Source organism: Bactrocera dorsalis, chromosome 1, assembly GCF_023373825.1.
Source record: "Bactrocera dorsalis isolate Fly_Bdor chromosome 1, ASM2337382v1, whole genome shotgun sequence".
NCBI classification, from domain to species: Eukaryota; Metazoa; Arthropoda; class Insecta; order Diptera; family Tephritidae; genus Bactrocera; species Bactrocera dorsalis.
In genome coordinates this window covers 88,672,812-88,697,784 of record NC_064303.1, presented here as the reverse complement: position 1 = coordinate 88,697,784, position 24,973 = coordinate 88,672,812, and the positions used below count along the sequence as shown (strand labels likewise).

Below are 24,973 nucleotides of genomic sequence, written 5' to 3'. Positions count from 1 at the left end.
ATCTTATATTCGTATTATTTTCTTTGTCGCTATATTTAAGTCCTTTGTTAAATCGTAGTCGCGCAAAAGGTGTGCGATTGCGAATTGTGTGTTCAGTTTTGAGTATTTATAATTTAAGTTTTCTTCTAATTAGGAAATTTAGGAAATTTATTTTCGAAAGTTTTAATTTGGTTTTTATATACCACTAATCATAAAATTAACACTCCACAAGCCTTATGGAAGGACTTTCAAAATTTGGGTTCCAAAAATCCAAAATTAAACGCGATAGTGGGGTATTCTACGAATTTAAGAAGCGTGCTTTACAGTAATTAAGTTGAAGATCGATTCTCCCCAGTTTTTATATGAAATTAACTATCTTTGAAGGCCAATTTGTCTACCTAATGTCAATAAAATAAACCAGATCATCAATATTCCAGAACAATTACCTTAAAAACCACTTTTTAAACCAAAGAAACGAGTGTCAATAAATATGATATATGAAAGCTAACGACGATATGAATCAATACCATCTAAAGCATATTTCGTACACAAACACACGATGTGAAGCAAAATACCTATTCTCACCTAATTTTGTTAAGAAATCTTAGATACTTTTCTTTCTAAAGACAAAAGTATGATATGGTCAGATTTTATGGAATGCTTATATTGCGCGAGTATATACATACTATGGAGTTCTAAAAATTTTGCGCGTTCGAATACAGCAGTTGTCATAAGATTATATTCGCACATCTCCCTTTTTGTTCTTCAAAATTTGGATTTGTCAGAGAATATTGATAAATCAGGTGAAGGAATCCTAATAGTTCCTCTGTAGGTTATGTAGGACGTTAATGCCAAGAACTGCTATTTCTGGCAGAGGTAATACTGAAGAAGAAAGAGGGACGCAAATGCAGACAAAAACAGAAAGAGGCCGAAATGCGTGAGTATGAAGAGCTTGAGAAGCTGGCCGACAGAGGTAATGCTCGAAAATTCTACGAAAATATGCGGTGACGAACGTACAAAAACCGGAACAGACTCATGTAAGACACAAAGGGGTGATCTAGTAGCTAATGTTCAGAGTATACTGAAGTTATGGAGGGAACTCTGCTCCAGCCTGCTGAATGGCAATGAAAGTGTAACATCTGGAGATGGAGAATCCGACTATCCCATCGATGACGATGAAAAAGATATTCAATTGCATGACAATGATCCTTAATATCACATATAAGATCTTAATGGGCGTAGTATGGGAATGACTGCCCACTGTCAACAAACTAATTGGACCTTTAAACCTAAAAAGTACCTAGCCGTTGATATTGATGTCATTGGTCTCAACAACCGTGCCGTTAGTTCTGCTTTCTCCAGTTTGGATAAGAAAGCGAAACGTATGTGTCTGGATATGAACGAGGACAAGACGAAATATCTACGTCATCACTGTTTACAGTCATAACTTCGAAGTCGTTGATAATTTCATCATCATGATATCAGCCTTGAAATCAAACGCAGTAATCAATTCAATAGTAAAGTCCTCTTTCGATGAACAATGACCAAATTTGATAAGTCACTCATCAACCCCGTCCTGCTATATGGTGCAGACTCATAGACTCAACGATGACAACATCTGATAGGTCGGTGTTTTTTATTTCATTATTTCCGTCCTGCTATATGGTGCCCAAAGTACTAGGAGCTGAAACCAGAAAAATATGATGATTCTTTTACTGATGGCATACTTTTTATCAAAAGGACTGACGGTAACCAGTGCGATGGGACAGAAACGATTTTTGTAAGACCGAATTTCGAAGGGACAAGATGGCTGAAAAAAAAGCTATTTACTACAAACTCTTGATCAGTTTTTTGTAAGATATGGTCGGGTGAACTTAAATATGTTCTGTCCAATCCACAAAAGGAGAGACCCACACTCTGCGCCAACTATCGTGGGATAAACCTCATTAGTATCGCCTTTATGGCGCTGTGTCTGAACTTGGTATACCCGCAAAGCTAATACGGCCTTGTAAGTTGATGGTGAGCAACAGCAAAAGCTCCGTCAGGTTCGGAAAAGACCTTTCTGGGCAATTCAGTACCAAACGAAGTCTTAAAGAAGGCGACTTCCTATCATGCGACTTCTACAATTTACTCCTAGAGAAAATAATACGAACTGCAGAGCTAAGTAGAGAAGGTACAAGGTAAAAGCTTTTATAAGAGTGTACAGTTTCTGGTGTATGCCGATGATATTGCTATCATTGGCCTCAACAACCACGTCGTTAGTTCTGTTTTCTCAAATGGGTCTAGTGGTGAACGAGGGCAAGACGAAATATCTCCTGTTATCAAACACATAGTAGTTAGACTTGAGACTTGACTCCCAAGGCACTGTGGACAGTCATAAAGTCGATAACACCATCATCATCAACACCAATAACAATATAAGGTTTGAAATCCAACGCAGAGTCACTCTTGCCAACTAAACTTTACAAGTCCTTTATCATTCCTGTTCTGCTTTACGATGTAGAGGCACGGACAATAACATCATTTGATGAGCCTGCCTAGGGAGTGTACGAGAGAAAAGTGGAAGAGGAAGACCTTCGTTCCGTTGGATAGATCAGGTGGAGACAGACTTGGCTACAGTTGGTTTCTCTATTTGGCTCCAAATAGCGAAAAGAAGAAACGGCGCGCTGGTGTTAACTCGCCTATAACCGCGTAAGCGGTGCCTACGTCAGTAAAGATGAAGAAGGTAATATTGAATTTATGTTCTGCGCAGTAGTTATGAGCTTTGAAAGAACTCGTAACGAGTATTCCAAGTACTAAGAGCCGAGGCCAGAAAACGAGGAAATAATGGCAGATATTTAATCTAGAGGATCTGCGGTTACAATGCGCAATATTTGTAAGACAGCATTTCGGTACGACGAGTTTTTCGAAAGAAATAAAGATATTTACTGCGAACAAAATACCCCGTTCGTTGCTACTACAAGGAATTTTCTAAGTTCCGAGGCCTTGTGGCCTAATTAAACCTTAAACAGATAACTAACTTCGATAATGTGGACATAGTGCACTAAAGTCATCTAAATAAAATGAATTCTAATGATTAACGAAAAATGAAAAGTTTTGATTCCGGACCTCTATAGCAAGCATTTCAGATCATTTACTCTTCAAGTGTAGCCCGATCGAAAAATTTAGTTGCCTGAAATCTCTTAAACACGTCAGAGATCTTCTAAATAATATATGTATTATATATACTACATATGTGATCGGTTAAGTCGTAGAACAGTGGACCAAATCATTCTCTGCTTCGGGACCTTTAAGGTTGAAAGTTCGAATTGCATAAGTTTATCTCCCAGAAATTTACTAACTTAACAGATTTCGTATTGTCGTTTAATTTATTATTCTGTGTGCCTAATAGATTCTTCCTTTTCTTAGTCGCTATGTGAAATCATCAAGCTGACGCCACGTAATTATAAATTGATAATTTTTGAATTATTCATAAATTACTTGTTTGCTTATAAAAGTGTGGCATTTTACACCTTTGCTTCCATAATATGTGCATAGTTACATATAACGGGTGATTTTTTTGAGGTTAGGATTTTCATGCATTAGTATTTGACAGATCACGTGGGATTTCAGACATGGTGTCAAAGAGAAAGATGCTCAGTATGCTTTGACATTTCATCATGAATAGACTTACTAACGAGCAACGCTTGCAAATCATTGAATTTTATTACCAAAATCAGTGTTCGGTTCGAAATGTGTTTCGCGCGCGTGTTTTGTTCAGCGATGAGGCTCATTTCTGGTTGAATGGCTACGTAAATAAGCAAAATTGCCGCATTTGGGGTGAAGAGCAACCAGAAGCCGTTCAAGAACTGCCCATGCATCCCGAAAAATGCACTGTTTGGTGTGGTTTGTACGCTGGTGGAATCATTGGACCGTATTTTTTCAAAGATGCTGTTGGACGCAACGTTACGGTGAATGGCGATCGCTATCGTTCGATGCTAACAAACTTTTTGTTGCCAAAAATGGAAGAACTGAACTTGGTTGACATGTGGTTTCAACAAGATGGCGCTACATGCCACACAGCTCGCGATTTATGGCCATTTTGAGGGAAAACTTCGGACAACAATTCATCTCAAGAAATGGACCCGTAAGTTGGCCACCAAGATCATGCGATTTAACGCCTTTAGACTATTTTTTGTGGGGCTACGTCAAGTCTAAAGTCTACAGAAATAAGCCAGCAACTATTCCAGCTTTGGAAGACAACATTTCCGAAGAAATTCGGGCTATTCCGGCCGAAATGCTCGAAAAAGTTGCCCAAAATTGGACTTTCCGAATGGACCACCTAAGACGCAGCCGCGGTCAACATTTAAATTAAATTATCTTCAAAAAGTAAATGTCATGAACCAATCTAACGTTTCAAATAAAGAACCGATGAGATTTTGCAAATTTTATGCGTTTTTTTTTTTAAAAAGTTATCAAGCTCTTAAAAAATCACCCTTTATATGTATGTATGTACATGTATGCTTATAAGTATGTAAGTGAGTGAGTGCCTTTCAAGCGCTCACATTCCACTTGTGTGCGAAGAGCAACATCTCAAGTGGTGCTCAATCAACTAACTCCCTCAAGCGCATTGGATATCAACACTCCAACAAGCCTCAACGAGCTGCACAAACGAAGTATCAACATGAAATGGTTTAGAGGCAATTTGTGTCCGACACGAGCGAGCGGCAAAGCGGCAAGGAGTCAAGGATTACGCATTGTTCCAGCTACAAAACATAAAATGTGCAATAAATATTAAAAGCAATATTGCAGTGGTTTCCCTTGGTCACTTAGTTTACTCTCCATATCCATTATGCCACTTTGCTGCTATTACCTGTAATTGGTCAATACCTAAAGGAAGGGGCCAATGATGCGATAAAAATGCAATGAGGGGCACATGCAAGCAAGCGATTGTGTTGTAATGTTGAGCACTGGAGTGGTCACTGCAGGGAGTGTTGTTTGCAGATACGAAGGTAATGCGATAGAAAGACGAACTTCATATGTCTGTAGTAGAACATGTTATGCTACATGTAAACTTTATATGTATATGTATTGATATATATATATAATATATGTATATATAAGTATTTATGTACACACCAGCAATTTGTTTGTGCCAAAAGCCATTTATGGTTACTTCATACATATTAATGGCTACGCTCTGGTTTGGAGTCTTGTGTGACGTTCCGAGACAAAAGTGACTGAGCTTCGCCTGAGACGGCTCTAATAAGTTCGATGAATAGACTAAGCTGTTTATATACATATACATATGTATGCTTACATGTTTACAGACACATAATTTTTAAGGTTATATGTAGTAGGGTTATCCGTTTTTGCTAGTGATATTTACGAGTACACAGCTCAAAAAGTTCTTAAAGCTTCATTAAGAATATATTTTAGGTAAAGATTTCTGTATAAGAAAACATTATAAATTTTATAAAATATATTGAGACATGGTTTTCTAAGCAGTCTTTGGTTTGCCAAGCTCTTGAGATTAACGAATTGAACGAACGATATCAGCTGTTGAAGCAGCTTGGCAGCCCTTGAGGTGACAACAGCGCTGGAATGTCTTCTGACTCATGCGCAGTTGTTTTGGGCTTCTCTATTTGGTTGCAAAAACTTGGTTCTGTGCCGAATAACATTTTAGTAAAGCCTAGGTTTCGAGCAGCTTTCATGTCTTACGATTTCCATAAACAGTTTTAATATATTTTGAGAATAACGCTTTTAAGATCAATAGAAAAATATATAATTTCGTTTTTGTGGTGTAATAATTTATCACTTTAACTATTAGGCAGAGTTCAGGCTATTTTCCTGGACAGTCCATGCTAGGTAGGTTAGCTGCAAACGGTAATACGCAGTCCCTGACCAAGAACTGCAGGAGAGGAGAATTTGACCCAAAACGCCTCATATGCTCAATAAGTCTCCAGTGAAGAGGCAAACAGATGCCGTCTTTAAATAAGCGTCCACAACCTCCACCGGAGTTGCGCCGAAGGAGAACCTACCCACGAAAAGGATACAACAAGATTCTGATTATGATGTATTGGAAACCCTGAACGGATTAGCGCTGGTGAGGACAGTATTCTATCACCATAGCAGGTAAGAGTGACATCTTATCGAAATGGCTGGCAGGGTAATATTATTCTCGCCTCCGTCTCATTAAAACTCTGGCAGGCCTTCAAGCACGTTCAATGCACGTCGCCATAATTTGTGGTCGTATAGGTTCAGTTGAGACAAGCTCCAGATTTGTGCCCGAACCTAGTTCTGAATATGAGCTCCCATAAGGTCTTGTGTCAACCATCGCGTGGCCGCTTTGCTTGCATAGATAACCACGGGGTTTATAAAGGGCAACTACTACATTGTGCGGAGATAACGGCTTGAAGCGGAGACCCACTAGAGCAAAAATTAATATACCGAAACAACAACAAAAAACACCAACGGAAAGAATAACAATGATGTCCAAGACGAGGAATATGGTGTCGTCTTTCATAGAAGTAGTAGAATACCTAGATTCCCTATACTCACCATCACTCTAAAACAACCCGACAAAACTGGAGAATAGAGAGCACCCCAGTTGCCACTACAGAAGAGCCTCAAACTCAGCAAAACAAGAGTATATTAAACAAACGTGTCGGGCAGAAGAGGAATCCCTAGAAACATGCAAGGGTAACGTGCAAATAATGAAGACAGCGATGGCAAATCGTGATGACACCATTAGACATTTTCCTGCATGGATATGTAAAATCCCGCTTCGATTTAGACCTTGGAACAAAGTATCACTCATGGCAATCGTCAGTGACCAGTCGACATGTTCGAATGAGTCATCGAAAATTGGACTCAACGGATGGACCATCTGAGGCATTTGAAAGAAAGAATCTTCAAAAAATTAATGCAAAGAATGTTCTTCCAAATGATAATAACATTCCCCATTAAGTTTTAAGTTTCTGTGTTTTTTCTTTGGAGGAGAATCACCTTTTATGTGTACATTATACGGTTTCCGATATTTCATTCTAGAAGTTATAAAATTCGTGACATTCCCAGGAATTACACCCATTCAATGTAGAAATATTGTAAATGTCAATACCAATAAGTGCAACCCTAATGCTCAGTATAGATGATTGAGTTTTGCATGCGGTCGTGTTTGTATGCACTCAAGCATGAGTGAGTGTCCAGTAATATCTATTGATAAAAGAGCCATCTCAATAATGTATTCAAATATAACAGTAATTGCATTTGAGAGCATTGCACGCAAAATGCTTCCTGTACAGCAACGAAACATTAACTATGTGTCCGCACACACAGCCACACAGCCACACAGCCGCATACCAACATATGTAAATGACTGAAGTTAAAAGCCATTTGTGTTCGGTAATTTCCGTTTACAAGAACGCTTTTATTGCCATTATTTTAGTGTTTTTTTGTGGCTGTTAAATTAAAATAAAATTCCTGCCTCTGCCAGTCTAATGCAGTCCGACGAGAATTTCAATTATTTTGCTAGTTACTTGTGTGCCAAATAATATTGATGAAGCAAATCGGTTGGAGTAACTAAAATGATTGATTGAAGGGAAATAAGTTTAAGTGCTGTTAAGTGAAGGATATCAAATCTAACTTCTAGTGCAGCTACATATTATTAAATAATGTTGCAATTTGTAGTAATTAAAAGAATGTAAAGAATCCAAAAGTGTTTATTAAATTGAATAATAAAATGAGTAAAGGTCGAGAACAGCTGAATCGTTGGTTACTTCTTGTGGACACCTGAATAAGTAGTACTTCATCTTAGTGGGTGATTCGGTTAAGTTAGGTTGTACTGCCTGCCTGTCATGCCAAACAAACAATAGACCTACAGGCTTTTTCCTATACTAGATGATCGTCATGCGGGTCGTCTTTACGAAATTTAATGGAGACTTGTTATATAATTCTGCTATTTCACCCAGTCCATTGAGCTCCGAAACTTCTAGATGTCTAAGCGTACTTCTAGATAAGGCCGGATAGTGGCAAAGAACGTGTACTATCGTGGTAGCTTTCCTGACCGCAAAAACTCCTGCCTGAAACATATTGCAGTATTCCGGTAGCTTGAGGGGTCTCCTGAAATCTCGCGCAATAGATCCCGGCGCCCAGATTTCAGTACTTTATTTTGCTTCAGGCCCATGATATTTATATCAAAATACACCTTAAATGAGTCGAAAGGGCTAAATTTAATACATTGGGCTTATGAGGAAACAATTAACTAGATGATCATGAATAATTATTTCATATTATGCTTAAAAATATCTACTTATTTTCATTAAAATATCACCCATATTGATCAACATTAACGGTTTTGAGTCAGATGGAAAGTCGGAAATCACTTTATTGGGAAATGGGAATTATTGTGCTCAGGGAGAGGACTGCACTGATTTCATGAAATTTGGTGAGCTTAATTCTCAAACTGATCGATCCTAACTTAATGTTAGTTAGAATAACGAAAATCAATAAATTAAGTTGAAAGCTGATTAGCTTCAAACTATAGCAATGGCGGATCCAGAAATATGTAGGTTTTGGGGAGGAAATAAACATTTATTTGAAATTTGAAGATTATTTTATTGAATATAGTAGCCTTTATACAGGATAATAGTATGATAAACAATTTTCAAATCGACCCTAATATCAAATCCTATTAAATTGAAAAAAACGCATTTTCAATATTAGACGTGCGGGTGACATACTTTATGCCAATGTACAATATGGTCAGTTCGTGTGTTGAATAGAAAAATTCTACAAAACAAAACGGTTTGGGCCAAGTCTTGAGAATCTTTCGAGAACTTCTTCTATAGTGAATTCACGCAGCCAACTTAGTTGAAATCAATCTCATTTCCTCCCTCTGAACACGCCACTGTTTAAGTCTGCGCTCTCGGGCGGCTGCGGAAGCGTTGGGATGCCGGCCTTGTTCAGGTAGCTGTTCACAAGAAAGGCGGTGCGAGCCGGTGCAACTTCCAGTCGGCCGCGACGTGTTGTCGGACGCGATTGACCCTTCGTTTGAGTCTATTGAGGACTTTCACGCAAAACTTGACGCTGACGGTTTGTCCAAGAGGAACAAATTCATGTTGGAAGGTGTCTTTGATGTTAAAACAGACAATGAGCCTCGTTTTTACTTTGGATTTGTTCATTCTTCCGGCCTTCATCAGTGACCTCTTCCTGACCCTCCAAAAAGGCCTAGTGCCACCGAAACACACAACTTCTTGCTAAAGCAACATCTGCATAAACCTACTTGATCATATCGAACTTCTCTGTCACAGATTTACCGAGTTTCACTCAGAATTTAATTGCGTACCTCTTCTCTAACGAACGCTGAATTTTCGACTTGCACCACTCACAGAAACACGTCGCGCGAAAATGTTTCTCCTGACTCTCCAGGTGCTCGGAGACAACTGACCAGGCGTTTCGTTCGCTAAGAACGTCCTTTACCGAATCCTGTCGGTGCGCGCACGCTCCGAAGTAGAGTCGCAGCGGAAGAAAATTAGTTCTATTACTTTCCGGATAGACTCTGTGTATTGACAGATTCACAGATGGGTAGATCTACATTATTAAATCGACTCAGCTCAATAAGCTGGTAATTTAAGTATATATATGTATATACAAGTACATTTTTCATAAGCGCTTCTTGGATGACCTTCAGCTTCTTCAGCGAATTTCTTTTATCTTTTCGATCGTCTGAAAACGGGTTCCATGGAGCGGCAATTTTAGTTTCGAGAATAAGAAAAATCACACGGAGAAAAATCTGATGAATACGGTGATTGATTGATAGTATTCATTTTTACCTTTTAATTCGCACACAATCGTGGCTCGATGGTTCTTCCATAATTCCTTCAGTTTTCGACGGATGTTCTCCTACAAACGCCTCATTTGGCCGCATAACTGCTTATTGACCGTCTGTCCCTTGGGAATAAATTTGTGATGCAAAAAAACGAGTATCGAAAGAAACAATGAGCATCACCTTTTCTGAGCGTTTTTTTTTGGTTTCGGCTTATTTTTTTCTCTCTATTCTCTTGACTTGTTTGCAGGTCAAACTCATGAACCTATGTCCCATCGGCAGTTATGATGCTCTTCATGAATGTGGGATCGGAATTCGCACTACCTATCATGTCCAAAGAAAACTGTTTTCGGTATTTTTTGTGAAAAAATTGAGCTTTATCGTCGGTTGAATCGAGTAAGAACGCGTTTTATACCCAAAATATCCACCAAAATCATTAAAATGAACTTACGAGAGATATCGAGTTCTCTTGCCTTCTTTTTAACATTTGCCTGACGATTTTCAAACACCACATTTTTCACTTGTTTAATATTTTCATCAGTTGAAGAGGTCCAGAACGAAGCATGTCTTCAAGGATCTCTCGACCGTCTTTGAAGGTATTGTACCTATCGTAGGCTTGTGTTTTTGATAAAACTGAATTGCGGTAAGTCTTTTAACATTCACAACAATTCCGCAAACGAAATTTGGTGAGAAACACAAAATTTGAGACGAATTCTTTCTTCGAAATTTTTATTCATTGTAAAACTCGCAACGCACCACTGAGGTGTAACGACTTAAACAGCTTCTGTAAATAAACTGGTTGACAGATCGTGCTCATATCTGGCATAGTAGTTAAGGATAGTCCTGCCAACTTAGGGAAGTACATTTTTGTGAAATTTCATTCAGCCGGGTGTTTAATTACGATTTCCGGGTACTTTTTGTCACAATGTATATATATATCGTGTATTTCTGGGTAATACAAACAAACTTCGTGGAAAGCTGCTCAAATAGTTTGAGCGAATGCTGTGCTGAGTTACTTATTGTCACCTAAAGTTGGGTAGAACTGTATTTTCTGTTCAATTTTTAAATCATTTCCCAATAAAGACTAATTATCAGCTATCCTGTCACCGTCATCCAGAAAATTGTTGCACCTTCAGTAGTTTCGTTTGTATTTGGTATTAGACATGTTACTCTGCGCATAACTAGTTTCACTTATAAAATTCCAAAGAAAAAGTGCTCTCTAAAGATAACTAGCTCTCGTCACTTTGATTTATTTCGCTGGTGGAAATTTTCAAGAAACATTTTTCGCTTGAAATCGATCAAAGTAACGCTGTGCAGTTTATAAACAAATTGCACTGAACACACACACACACATACATTTTTATGCATGACTGCTGTGTCTCAATTTGCGCACACTTCTCTACAGAGACCGGCAAGGATTTCAATTAAGTTTCATTCCAGCTTTTTACACGCATCTACACATGACGATTGAGAATTGCAGTCGAATTCAGTTGAGACTCGAACTACAAGTATTCGAGGCGCATTCTAGCGCTACAAAGGCAAAGCGGCTGTTCGACACACACACACACACACATACATATCACAAACACACCTGTGCAAAGACACAACGCACACACGTAGATAAGTTAAGGTATATGTGTGGGTGCGATGAAATATTGCCTACCTTAAGGCGCTCGTTTTCATTCAGTGGAACTTTGCCTGCAAGCGCAACAACAAGGCACACGCTCACACTCGTATAGTGTGACATACTGTCATCGTCAGATTACGAACATTTTTCGTACTTGTACCGTTATAGCGGCTGAAAATTGTGTTTTTTGTTATCACAGCTTTGTTGTAAGTTGATGAATGTGCAGCGAGTGCAAAAACAACATTTGTTAGTGTTTGAGTTGTTGACTCCTGATGAGCACCTACATAATATGCACACACCCTCCCTGTGTGGGAAACACATATACTGAGTTGGTTGAGTGTAGCGCGTTGCACTTGTACTCGTCGTCGTCATCGTTAACGTCGGCTCAAAGTGGCGAGAAAAAAGTGTTGGCAACGTGCGGCGGTGAGGGTGAGCGAGGGTGATCGAGGGAACAAAAAACCCTTAGTTGGGCCAAAAAGGCATTTAGACGTGCAGACAGACAGGTGAAAGGGCATGCGAGTATAAGTGATAGTCGCAATGGGAAGAAGTAGCAGCTCTTCAAATGCCGACATAATACGCGCCCATCAACGCTAACGATGTCCTTTTTTATACGTTTTACGAAGCGCTTGTAGTGTGTGATATATACACGTATGTACTTAGTGTTTTGTAGGTGTGTGTGTGTAGTGGCACAGTGTCACTAGAAATTGCTGCGGAGCTTTGAATTGCCATTAATTGGGGATTATATATATATGTATATATATTATTTTTTATCTTTTAGAAAATATTTCATTAAAGATTAATTTTCCGTGGGTTTTTTTTTAGAAATTGTTTCATTTCTAAAGGGAAAATTATTGGACACAATTATATATATTTAAAATTTCACCAACAAATGCATACTAATTTTTCGAACAAAATCATTCTGAGCGTTGAAACAAAATTTTCCCATTGGTTGGTTTGTTAATTGCCAAAATTTCCGCTTTTCCGGTTCATAAAAACCACCAAAGCAAATACTTGCATACCACGTCACTGTTTGATGTCGTGTGGTCCATAATTGGACCATACTTTTTGATTATGGTGCTAGTTAAGCATTGACTTTTAGTGATGCGCGATATCGCGACATTAACTCGGTTCTTTTTGCCGAAATTGGATGATACTGATGTGGCCAATATGTGGTTTCAACAAGAGGGTGCCACATGTCATACAGCCCGTGAAACACTTCAGTTGCAGTATGAGACATTTCCAGGTCGTGCGCGCTTTTTTTGGTTGTCAGAATTGACGTCCCCATTAGATATATAATACGATATAATCGTATAATGTATTAGTATTAATTTGGACAAAATAACAACAGGATGTGATTAAAATCACGAGTAAGTGATGGTTCAAAAAAAAAAAAAATATTTTGTTAAGTTGCTAGAACTGTCCTTAATTACTATGCCAAATATGATTGCGATTTACATTGTTTACAGCAACTGCTTAAGTCGGTATACAGGACACTCGAAGTGTAACCAATTAAAAAAGCCATAAATTCGGTTTGGAAAATTATTTTTATTTATTTTAAAGTAAAAATCGTGTGAAAAATATCATAAATTCAGAACCAATTCACTTTTGCTCGATATGACCACCTTTTGCCTTAACTATGGCCTTGAGACGGTCAAAAAACGAATCGCAAGCTGCCCGAATGTGACTTCCCGGTATTTTCGCCCATTCACAGACAATGGCTTTCTTCATCATCTCGAGACTAGTGCATTTTTTGCTTCGGGCCTTGCTCTTCAATATGGCCTAGAGAGAATAATCCATTGGATTCGCATCTGATGAATTCGAGAGCCATTGTGTGGTCGTACTGAAGTTCGGAACGTTGTTTTTCGGCCATTCTTGGTTTACTCGCGCTTTGTGAGACGGTGCTGAGTCTTGTTGAAACGTCCATGGTTTGCGACCGGAATGTTTGTTTTCCTACATCTTCAAAGTAGCATCCAGAACACTTTCCCGATAATATGCCGCATCTACTTTGACGCCAGGCTCAATGAAAACAATTGGAAAGCGCCCATCTGCGGTGACAGCGGCTCAACCTATTATTTTTGTCGGATGCTGATTCCTGGTGGCCAACCGATGACTTAGATTCTCGTATGAAGGGTCGGTCAAGTAAAACTTGTCGTTTTGAGAGTTTACGAATCGCTCAATTGGTAAAATTTTTTCGTCAGAAAACACAATGTTCGGAATTTGACCGCTTTCGGCCAAGCGTAGCAACTGTGTCGCTCTCTCAAGTCTTACTTGTTGCTGCTTCCGTATGAGATCACAAACAAAAAGAATTCCTTCAATTTGTCTTCATCGTACGACAGGGATCAAGGAACAATATTGATTTTTGTGATGCGTAAGTAGCTATTTAAGTATATCGGTCACATGGTACTGGTATGAATAATCTGGGGTCGATTCGTAGTCAAATTGTAGGTATTTGCCGGAGCAAGAAGTGTTCATTGACCTGCTGACGCCATGCCCAAATTTGTTGTGTTAGTCTATGATCTCATTGGTCTTGTACTGCCGAAAATTGAGTAGCATCCAACTGAATTACAAATATGAGATTTGAATAGGAGCCGCAGCGATAAAAGTATGGTTTAAATATTATTGAACAAGAAAAAGCGTCAACTTCGGTTGCATTGAAGCTTTAATACCTTTCACAAATATAACAGATTCCTTACAAGAATTTTGATTTGTCGAATCCGCCTGTCTATATGTCTCTTGTCTCTCAATTTTCGAGAAATCGATACTCTTTTGCCAAGAAGCTATTCATTTGTCAGAACCGCCGATAATAGGGATCCCTATAGCATATCGCATTCGTACAATCTGAACGATCAGAATCAAGTATGGAATTGTATTGCAAAGTTCTTCATTTGATGAAATATTTCACCGAATTTGGCATGGATTGTTGTCCTAGTCAAGGGTACAATCTTCGAATAAATTTTTTCGTTCGAGTCACTGTAGCAGATGCTTACTGATCAAACTAAAGTTTCTGTAAGGAAAACTTTCTTATTTCGTAAGACAGTATTATTCGAGGTAACGGTATAATTTTCGAAAACATTTTCAGATCATACTACTTATGTTACATATAGGAGCTGCCATACAAACTGACGTATCAATGAACTTTTTATATCCTTTTATGATATAAGAAATGCACCTATGAAGAGTATTATTGCATTTGCGCAGCCGAAGTTACGAGTTTTTTCGGTTTTGGATTCAGCGATCAATTTTCTTGAGAACTGTCACTCAACTTGTTGGTCATAAAAAGATACATTTCGTCACCTAAAATGCAAAATAACGTAACATCACATTTTTTAAGTTTACAAGTGAAGGAAAAGGGATATAATACAAATCACTCATATTAAAAAAATTAGTTTTGGTTATAAAGTGGTTATATATTGGTTATTTATTAGTTACATATTGGTAACCATACAATCATATTCAAACAAAATGTGTGTTTTGGTTATAAAGTGGTTATATATTGGTTATATTGAGCAGTGGAAGCTTAAAAGTTTACGACATATAAATGTAATATACTGTAGTGAATTGTAAGCAATAAAAAACTCAATTTCGAACTTTTTGATGATATGTTGTTTTACATTTTAAGTGACGGCTTGCACTTAGGTGCGAAATTTTGCTTATTTTTTACTAATTTAACGCCTTTCACATCACATTTCTACACTTCCATTGGATTCAGATTGGTTTTAGTATTTTGATATTTTGATCTTGGCAGCAAACACACACACAACCATACATGTTTATACACATATGTATATGTACGTGTAGTGCGTAAAGCCGGAGCTCGTCAGCAGGTGAAAAGTGATTTTGCCTAAGCACTAAGTGAATGATATTTCTTTTTTTCTCGTTTTTCTCTAGCTGCCCTAAAAGGTCCATTTTTTTCAATGCATTAAGGCAGCTTTTTTTCTCCACACTGGCAGTGAATATTTGCCGGCAGTGCTTGCGCAAACACTTGTAGGCAGTTGTGTGTGCGTGTGAGCCTTGTGTAGTGACATTACTCATACGCACTGTTGGTTCATAGTCGAAAGTCATTAGGTTTTAGCTGCATGCAAGTGTGCTTCAACACACATACATACATAAGTGATAAACTTTTTTTGCTGTGCAAGTTTCTTCAAGTTTTTCATCCATTTCAATTTGTAGAGCATCGGTTGTGTTTTTCTGTGCCTCGGCTTGTCTAAGTATATTTCGCTCTCTTCAACTACATCAGTAAAGATTAAACACATTTTTAGCATTTTTTCTCTTCTTTTTAGTATTACGTTTTACATTTTGGGCCTAAGTTGCTAATTCGCATACTTTTCTTACAGTTTTGTTACTTTTCACATATGTACTTACACCTGCTTCATTTGGCTTTTTTCTTTCGATTTCTCTATTTCACTTTAATCTTTTCGTTGCCTGCTTATTGGCGCAGCATTAGTCTTTTGCTTGACCAACGCATAGTGATGAGATCAAGTGGCTTGCTTTTACAACAACAGCTGTGATTAAGTTATTTATATGCTCTTGCTTCAATAGCTAACTGGTGCCTGCTGGTGGCCAGCACAAGTGGGGGGTAATGACATCTGTAGTTATGATACTGAGCTAATCGATGGTTCCTACAATTGTTGCTGCCTTCAGCTACCCAGTTCACCCAAGCAATCGCAAGTATTGCTGCTCATTTGTAGGCTAACCGCTTTCACTCATTCATATTTACTGCAGGCTCGCTGGCCTGTGTCGGCGGGGTGCGCTTCCTGTGCAACTGCCGGGGTGTCTGGCTGCGGTTAGCGTGCTGGTCATCATCTACATAGTACACGCCACTGTTGCTCTTTAATGATATGCTTTGCATTGGGTGTATATGCCTGTGTGTCTTTGGGTTTGCGTGAGTTCAAGTGGCAGCTGTTTGTTTGGCGCTGTGCACGTTCTCTATGGCGATTAAATGCATTAATGAGTTCAAGTGCGTTTAATGGTTTCTAAAGTGTTGACGCTATCACTCTGGCGTTTCATGATTTGTTTAATGGCTTGAATCATTGATGAAAAACATGCAAATGGTGGGCAGGTGGCAAAATTCTCTAACTACGAAAGAAGCATGTTCATCAAACACTTTGAGAAAGTCTTTAGTACAAACAGATGTTCTGCTTAACTTTTTCGTATTATTATTATTCTTGTTGTTGTTGTTGTCTGGATATACATACATACACCTCGAAATCAAAAATTAGTAGATGCAGAATAGGTTTGGACTTATTTCGTTCCCTCTTCGCACAGGTTTCTAATACTCATGGTACTATGTAAGCACTGTTTCGATTACCCAACAGCTAAATATTGCACAAAAAACTGTTTGGTGCCATTTATGTGAGGTTAAATAGGAGGAGAAGCTTTGAATATTATATATATAAAAAGCTAACGCAAATAACAACCTCATGGAACGATTTTCCAACTGCAAATCGCTACTAACTCGTAACATGTAATTTGAAAGCAACTGGTTATTGTCAGGATGTCAAGCCTCATCGATATCAAGATGTCAAGCAATCATCGACTATGAGCTGTTCCCCAATGAAATAAATCTTAATTCGGACCTTTGCTGACAAGTATTGAGAGCCTAAAACAAGGTAGCAATCGTCCAGAAACGACAAGCTTTGGCCTTAGAATCAGAACTATGTTCCAACAGGACAATTCCAAGTCACATAGCTCGATAGTGAGCCGCCAGAAGCTCCGGCAGCTTGGTTGGGAGTTTCTTATATTTGCAACTAACGGTGAATGATTTTGATGGCTAAAAATTGGCCAATAAAAACGAGTAGTATTATGAAATTACCTACAAAAATGTTTTATCAAATAAAATGGTGCACATTTCGCCTAAATCGAACAATGACGATTATGTTAAATGAAATATTCAATTTAGTGCAATATTAATTACAAATACTAATTAGTAAGTTTGCAAAGTTTGATATTTTTATGTTATACATACTCAGAATGTTTCGACGTACGAGCGCTACTTGTGTTGCTTACAGTAACTTCAAATATTCTACTCCATCAAAAAACTCAGCAACAGTGCATCTGTGAATTCAATTCAGCTTTTCAACATGATGCAGTGTTTACCGATGGTATGGTTAGTTCAATCAAGGTCGTAGACCACTCCAATTTCATGCATTTTCATGTAGGTCATCCAAAATCATTTGTTGTTCCAGAAACTATAGAAGCTGTGCACAAACTAATATTGCCACATCGTCGTCTGACTTATTAAGAGATAAAGACAACTAAAGGTATTAGTGAGACCAGCATAAATTCAATATTTCATGGATATTTGACTATAAAAAAATTTATTCACGTTGGATCAAACACAATCTGTCGGTTGCTCAAAAAAAGGCTCGCGTCGCTTGGTCGGGAGAAATGTTAAAAAAATACGATAATTTTGGTTCGAAACACGTCGTGAGAGATGAAAAAACGTGGATTTATGCGTATGTGCCCGAAAATGAAGACCAGTCAACTGCATGGGTATTTCAAGATGAGCTGAAAATCAGGGAAACTAACCGGCGAAGAGGGATCACTCCACGACAATGAGAGGTCTCACACATCGTCTGAAGCTACTGCATTTTTGAGCACTCAAAACATCGATTTGATGAGTTCTATAGTCCTGACTTGGCACCGAATGACTTCATTATATTCCCGTAGGAATGAAATAAATTAAGAGGGCAACTTTTTCCAAAACTCAATAGGCGGTTGTTGCGCTCAGAATGCATATTTTGGAGGTACCACAATTAGAGTGGCAAAAGTGTTTCAAAAATTTGTTCCAACACATACAAAAGTATATAGATTTTAATGTAGAATGTCTACAAAAACAGTAAAGTGATTTTCGATGATTAAAATTAGTTTTTGATCTCTTATCTATTGGAAAACGGCGGAAGCAAAGTTGTAGACCTAATAAAAAAGTGTGTTATTATGTTTGCTATAAATATATAAATAAAAGTAGATTGGAGCGAATTAGCAGTTTTAATAAGAGTTTAGCCGATTAATAAACAATTATAAATGTTGTCCACTGGATTTCCTAATTTCAGTCTTTTGAGGATTAAATGAAAATTACCTTCAACCAAACAATACTTTCCACCACTTAAATTCCCTGACGTGAAATAACTTCCCTCTGCAATAGCAATAAATCACTATAAATATCACAGAAATAAATGACTTACTTGTTTATTGTTGTCTTTTGTTACAGTGACACCGCCGGATGCCAAAGCAATGATTGTCGGACCATCCGATCTCTATGTGAAGGTGGGCAGTGCCATTACGCTCACCTGTCATGTGAAGCAACCGTCGTCGGCGTCGGATATTGGTCCAATCTATTGGTATCGCGCCAACTACATGCTGACACCCTTTGTGGCGCATCCGAATGAGGCAGCCATCGATATGCGGCGCATATCAATGGAATCGAATTTGGGCGAAAAGCTGCAAAGCCGGTGAGTAGAACGTAGCCACTGGCGCTAAAAGGCACCTAATGGGGGAGAAAGTAAGGGTATTCAAATGGTGAGAGGTAAAAGAAGGGATTTGCTGCGTTTTACCATTGCTACCAATAGCCGTCTGCTGAAATAGAGAAACGCGGAAAAATGCATTCCTTTATAAGTAAGTGTACATTTAAGCGCATCCTGTCACTGTTAATCGTTGTGGTGGTGAACATATACTGTGTTCAAAAAGTCTGTTCAGAAAAAAAACATGAAGTTTTGGAGAGAATTTAGGGGGACTATGACTTAAGGAAGGAAATTTTTATGAAATTTGACTTCTATTGCCAATTCAGTAGATCGAGTTAGGGGTCAAAAGCTTTACGATGTTTGCGGTTGTATTACCACAATATCTCCAGATTTTTGCGGGTATAAATGTAAAGTTTTGGTTATACAAGTATATTTGAGGTTAATAGATATTTTATATAACAGGGTGGCCGTAAATTTTTTGAATATTGAACTAAGGACTTGAAATAAACCAAAGTTACGTTCGATAAGGTTAAAAAATCCTATAATTTTAACAAACGGCGTCTGGTAAGATTCCCAACATTACAGCATGGACGCTAATAGGGCAATGGCCTGGTTAAAGCCATATAACTACAACTACAGCTACAGCTGTATAGGGCAACCCATGCTTCTATTTCTCTCTCTTCCACATTCGGCTTCCATAAAAGTTGCCTACTAAAGACGAGCCTTAGATACAATAATATCACTCTAGCCTTAGATATGTATCCAGTGTTACCGGGATTTTATATTTTTTAGTAAATAAAACCATCTCGGTTTTACTTAAGTTGATAGCGAGCCCATTTAAACAGTTTGTTACGATACTGAGACACTCAGCATTGCAATCCTCCAACCTTTGTATACAATATTTTTAATATGATTGGTCTTTTGCTTTTAAATAGACCTCAGTTTCGGCGATCACACCTTCGTTCGGCGAGAATTTCTTCCCAGAAAAGCTTTCTACTGAGGTCTAAGGACAGCAAATAGTGGCTGGAGGCCAGATCTAGAGAATATGGTAGATGCCGAAGCGCATCGCCTTGGTACCAAAGCCCTTTCTTTTTCTTCAAATGCGTCCAGTTTTCAGCGATTTCGTCCTTCAAACGTTCCAATAACGCTATGTAATAGTCGCCCTAGATGATTCATGCCTTTTCAAGGCAGTCAAGACAAATGATTCCATGCGCATCCCAAAAAACAGACGCAACAACCTCGTCAGCCGATTATTGCATTTTTCCACGCTTTTTGGAGCTAACACGTTTAGACTGGTGAATAAGGCACATTTTGAGATGCCATACAGTACGAACTGATGATGCTATTGCTGCTATAAAGCAGAGTATCACATAAGATTCCAATGAGTCCGTTCGCCAGTGCACGCTAATGCTGGAGCTTTATTCATCCACTTTATGGAAGATTTTGCGAAAGAATCTTGGTTTTCGGGCTCTCGAAATCCAACTCGTGCAATAGTTGAACCGAACTCCACTCAAACGTGTCGCACGTTCGGAGAATAGGCTCAAAACGAGAGGGCCACCGATACTAATTTTTTCATTCACTTGTGGTTGAATGGTTACTTTAATAAATAAATTTTGTGGGACTTGTTAATTCACATGCAATTGTTGAGACGCCGTTAACGTTTTCGTGCCTGAATGTTGACAAGGAGGAGATTTGGGTTCAACAAGACGGCGCAACATGCGATGCAGCCAAAAAATTAATCATTTTATTAAAGGAAATAATAATTTTATTGTTGAGCGTATTATCTGGAGTCATGAGTCTGAGGCGTGGCTTCCAAGCTCATGGGACTTAACACCATTGAATTATTGTGAGGCTATGTAAAGTCGCTTGTCTATGCAAGTGAGTCCGAAACGACTGTCGTCTTAGACTGTTTGGCGCATCAGTGCTGACACAGAACTCCACTTGCTGGTAGAAAATTGTATCTCTGCAGTTTAGTTGGGCCTGTCGTGACGGTCACTAGCGCTAAATCATTTTTAAAAAATAAAGGAAAGCCTTTACCTTTACAAATAGCCAAAATAATATATAAAATCAGAAGTTATTAATTAATTAATTTTAATTTAGAGTCAAAGTATTAAAAATTACAGAACTCACAGTTTAAGTTGTTATAAAGGATATACATACCTCTATTTCTCTATATAATTTATCATATTAAAACTAAATTGGCCGTCAGAAGATTTCTCGCAGCAGTGTATCAACAACAAGTTAGCATTGTTGTGCGTGCAAGCGTGTGTATATTTAGGCTGCAGTGTGTTGGAAATGCGAATACGCAATACCTTGATCCTTGGAGTTGAACTGCTGTGGCATTCAAACCGCGTGACTGAGCCACGACAAAGAGATGCCGACTAAAATGAATGCGGATAGTGACCGCAGGGAATGCCTTTGAAGTGGCAGCGCTATTTCCGTGTGAAGTGTGAGCAAAGTTTGATTTTTATACTCTTGCAACATGTTGCACAGGGATTAAATGACATTTATTTGGTTACGAGTTATAAAGGGTGTTTTTTTTAGACATGTGGCTTTCAAAAAGAAATAAAATTCATAGAATTTAATGATCTGGCTAAAATTTTAGCCTTATTATATAGATAACGGTTTACCGTTAAAGTTAAAAAATGATTTCGGAAGTGATCGAATAAATTACAGCCGAGAAGAATATTTTCCGACAATTCTTTGCCACAATTGGGACCGTGCGTTAGCAATAACGCAATGAAAACTCTCTTCCAAGACGTCAATCGTCACGGGCTTATCAGCGCAGATAAGTTACTTCACATAACCTAACCAAAAAAACCCAGCGGTGTTAAATCGCACGATATGTGAGCCCACACTACAGGCTTGCGAAGAGAGATAATGCACTCACCAAAAGTTTTATTCTTTCTAAAGTGATTATTTCTTTGGCTGCATCGATTGTAGCGTCGTCTTGTTGGAACCAAGTATCGTCTATATCAATAACATCCAATTCATATACGGAAAAGTCATTAACCATAGCTCTATGGCGTCCTCCACTGACTGTTACATTAAGACTGACTTCATTTTTGAAGAAGTATGGACCAATGATTCCATCTACACACTGAGCTCATCAAACCGTGACTTTCTGAGGATGTGTTTGTTAACGCATCCATTCAATCAAAAGCCAGCTTGATCGCTGATTGAAAAATCGATGAGATTGGAATCGGTGGTCATCTCGGTTTGAGCCCAATCGGCGAAGGTACGAATCGTTCGGATTCATTTCATACACGGGTGGGAGCCCTCAAACGAAAACCTTCCATAAAATCGTCCATAAAGTGGATGGATTCATTTGGATCTTCTTCGATATTATACTCCACAGCAGAAATATCGTCTTAGCTGCGCACTGTACGATGTCTCTGAGGATACATATTATCCACAAGAGTGCACGTGGTGTGAAACCGATGCACGGTTGCTCGAAATACCGACTCTGCTAGGCAATTTTGTAGGCCGAATATTGATCCGGCGCGATTTGGAAACTTTGGTCCATAGTAAGTCTATTCATTATGAAATTACAACCCAAACTGAATTTAAATAAAGTAACAGCTGTTAGAAAGAACAACACCGAAGCTGAAATTTAGAGAGAGTAGGTTAAAGTGATTTGGAAAAATCAAATTGGAAGTCCTCTATTGGGTTCAATGAACGTATTATTCAGGCTTAAAGTTTGAAAACGGTGTATACCACATATCTCTTAAAAAAGGCTAGTAAGTTAGAAATCAAGTTTTTATCGTTGACATACCTATGGAACAATTGAAGAGTGAACAGTGGGTGTCGAAAAGTCATCTAGCATTTGAACTTTTCAGTAAAATTCAGTACAAAATATGTGATGCTCGCTTTCGCCCGAACATAGCCGCCTCAAAAATACTTTTATATAAAACATTACTTATTTCTGTTGAAATCCCGATTTACTGGTAAATTAAGCATTTCTGTATTTTCTCTGCTAATTGCAGGTTGCGCATAGCGAATGCACAAACCGCCGACTCGGGCAATTACACGTGTATGCCGACCACAGCCGAGGCTGCCAGCGTGATGGTGAATGTTATAAATGGTAAGTTGGGTTGAAAAAATACGGTTTAATGTGAAAATGCAAAAATATTATTATGTTATTTATTTAAATTAAAATATTTAGTCAAGTTAGATTATGTTTGATGCTCCTAAAAAGTCCTAAAATTATCTCTACTTATAATATGTTTTTTTATTAAATTTTTTCCCTTTTTTTCTTTCAGCTGAAACGCCCGCGGCTATGCAAAAAAGCGCCGCCACACAATTACAGACTCGCTGCTGCATTCTCTTGCTTCTTGGCACATTCTCGGTGCGATGGCTGTTGCAGTGCTCCACATCTTTGTCAAAATTGTCACTACGCTGTATAACAGCTAAGGAACCCATTAGAACGCAGCCATTACCGGAAACAACTTGCCGAACACCCTTCGTCGTGAATATCGAATATCAAACTATTTTGAATAGAGAGATTTGTTATGGTTCAGTGTCATGATGTTGCGGCATTGATATATAAAAAAATAAAAAAAAATATAAAATAGAAAATTTAAGGCATCCTAGAAAAACTAAAAACGCTCTAAAGCTCATAACTGTATTCAAAAGTTTTTTAATACTCTTATTTATAATGGTATATGTACAGGAATATACATTTAGAAATGCATTTAAATAGTCCACTACTTCATCATACAAATGAGTATAATACTCACAGGTGTATATATGTATGTATAAGTAAGTCTTAAATTAATTTTAATAGTTAATTTTTTAAACCATTAATTGTTCTTTTTTAATTTTTTAATTTCTTTCTCGTTATGTTTTTTTTGTTGCTTAATAATGCCAGTTTTAGAAAACACTGGCTAAGTGATCTGAGGAGAAGGTACTTAATGGAAGCCCGCTAAAAACTTTCATAACAGTTATTTTTTCTAAACTGCACACATTTGTATCTTTGAGATCTATAGTTACCGTTAGTTCGAAATTATTATGTATTTAGCAACCATCCATGGTATCTTCGAAGACTTTCCTACACAGTAGAAAATTTTGGTGAACGGTTGCCAAATGTTCAGATGAGCGTAGTACAAATAACGGGTGGGCATCTAACGTTTTAAATTTGAATTATCTATATTTCGTCATTGGAAACGTCAAATACCATTCGGAAAGTGACAGATATTCAGTAAAAAGTCTAAAATTTACGAAATGGGTCGCTATTTACTATTCTACAGTTCGCAGATTGGGCAGAAGATCGTTTGACCGAGGATGGTCAATTTGACCGAAAAATCATCTTTTCGGACGAGGCTCATTTCCACCTCGATGGTTACGTTAACAAGCAGAATTGTCGCATTTGGGGCACAGAAAACCCGCACGTAATCGTCGAGAAGCCAATGCACCCAGCACGAATCACTGTATGGTGCGGATTTTGGTCTGGTGGAATCATCGGCCCATTTTTCTTCGAAAATGAAGAAGGAACCGTAACCATCAATGGTGAGCGATATCGCGCAATGTTAACCAAATTTTTCTTCAAGCAAATTGAAGAGGAAGACTTGGACAACATTTGGTTCCAGCAGGATGGCGCTACGTGCCATACAGCAAACGCTACACTCAATCTTTTACGCCCTATCTTCGAAATTTAAAATTTTATATGGCCCAATACTGAGAGCGAGAGATACACGCGCTCCTCTTCATAAGAGAAAATCGGAGTTTGTGGTTGTACGTTTTTTTCGGTTTTTCGGTATTTTAGAGGAGCATCACAAGATTTATTGATTTCACCATGTTCGTTTGTCCATCCAAACAAACGATATACTCTCGCAATTTACAAATCTCAATTCGTGACATTTTCGGAATTGAGCTGTACATATCCAATATGATGCGTTAGATTAATTCTGTTAAGATGCCTTGCATACGTGAAGTAGGGGTAGTGTTGACCTGATTTTATCTATTTTCTTCAGAGGTTGTCATCGTCCTGCCTCTGCACCACATACTCGTAGCAGCACGGTTATAATGAATGGCTTTTAGAATTTGGATTTTGTTCGACGAGAGAGGACTTTATTTCTCAAATGCCTACTTAGTCTGAAGTAC

The 24,973-nt window shown here is 38.2% G+C and overlaps 1 protein-coding gene across 1 annotated transcript in view; it reads left to right on the top strand.

Annotated features, from left to right (window-relative positions):
* The window catches only part of LOC105227364 (hemicentin-1), a 211,585-nt gene extending 187,953 nt beyond the window's left edge, over positions 1-23,632 (top strand). Inside the window, exons 5-7 of the mRNA XM_049461379.1 lie at positions 18,622-18,862; positions 22,858-22,955; positions 23,134-23,632. Coding sequence (XP_049317336.1) covers positions 18,622-18,862; positions 22,858-22,955; positions 23,134-23,399 — 605 coding nt within the window. The 3' untranslated portion in view covers positions 23,400-23,632. The remainder of the gene's footprint in view (positions 1-18,621; positions 18,863-22,857; positions 22,956-23,133) is intronic.
* Positions 23,633-24,973: the final 1,341 nt, after the last annotated feature.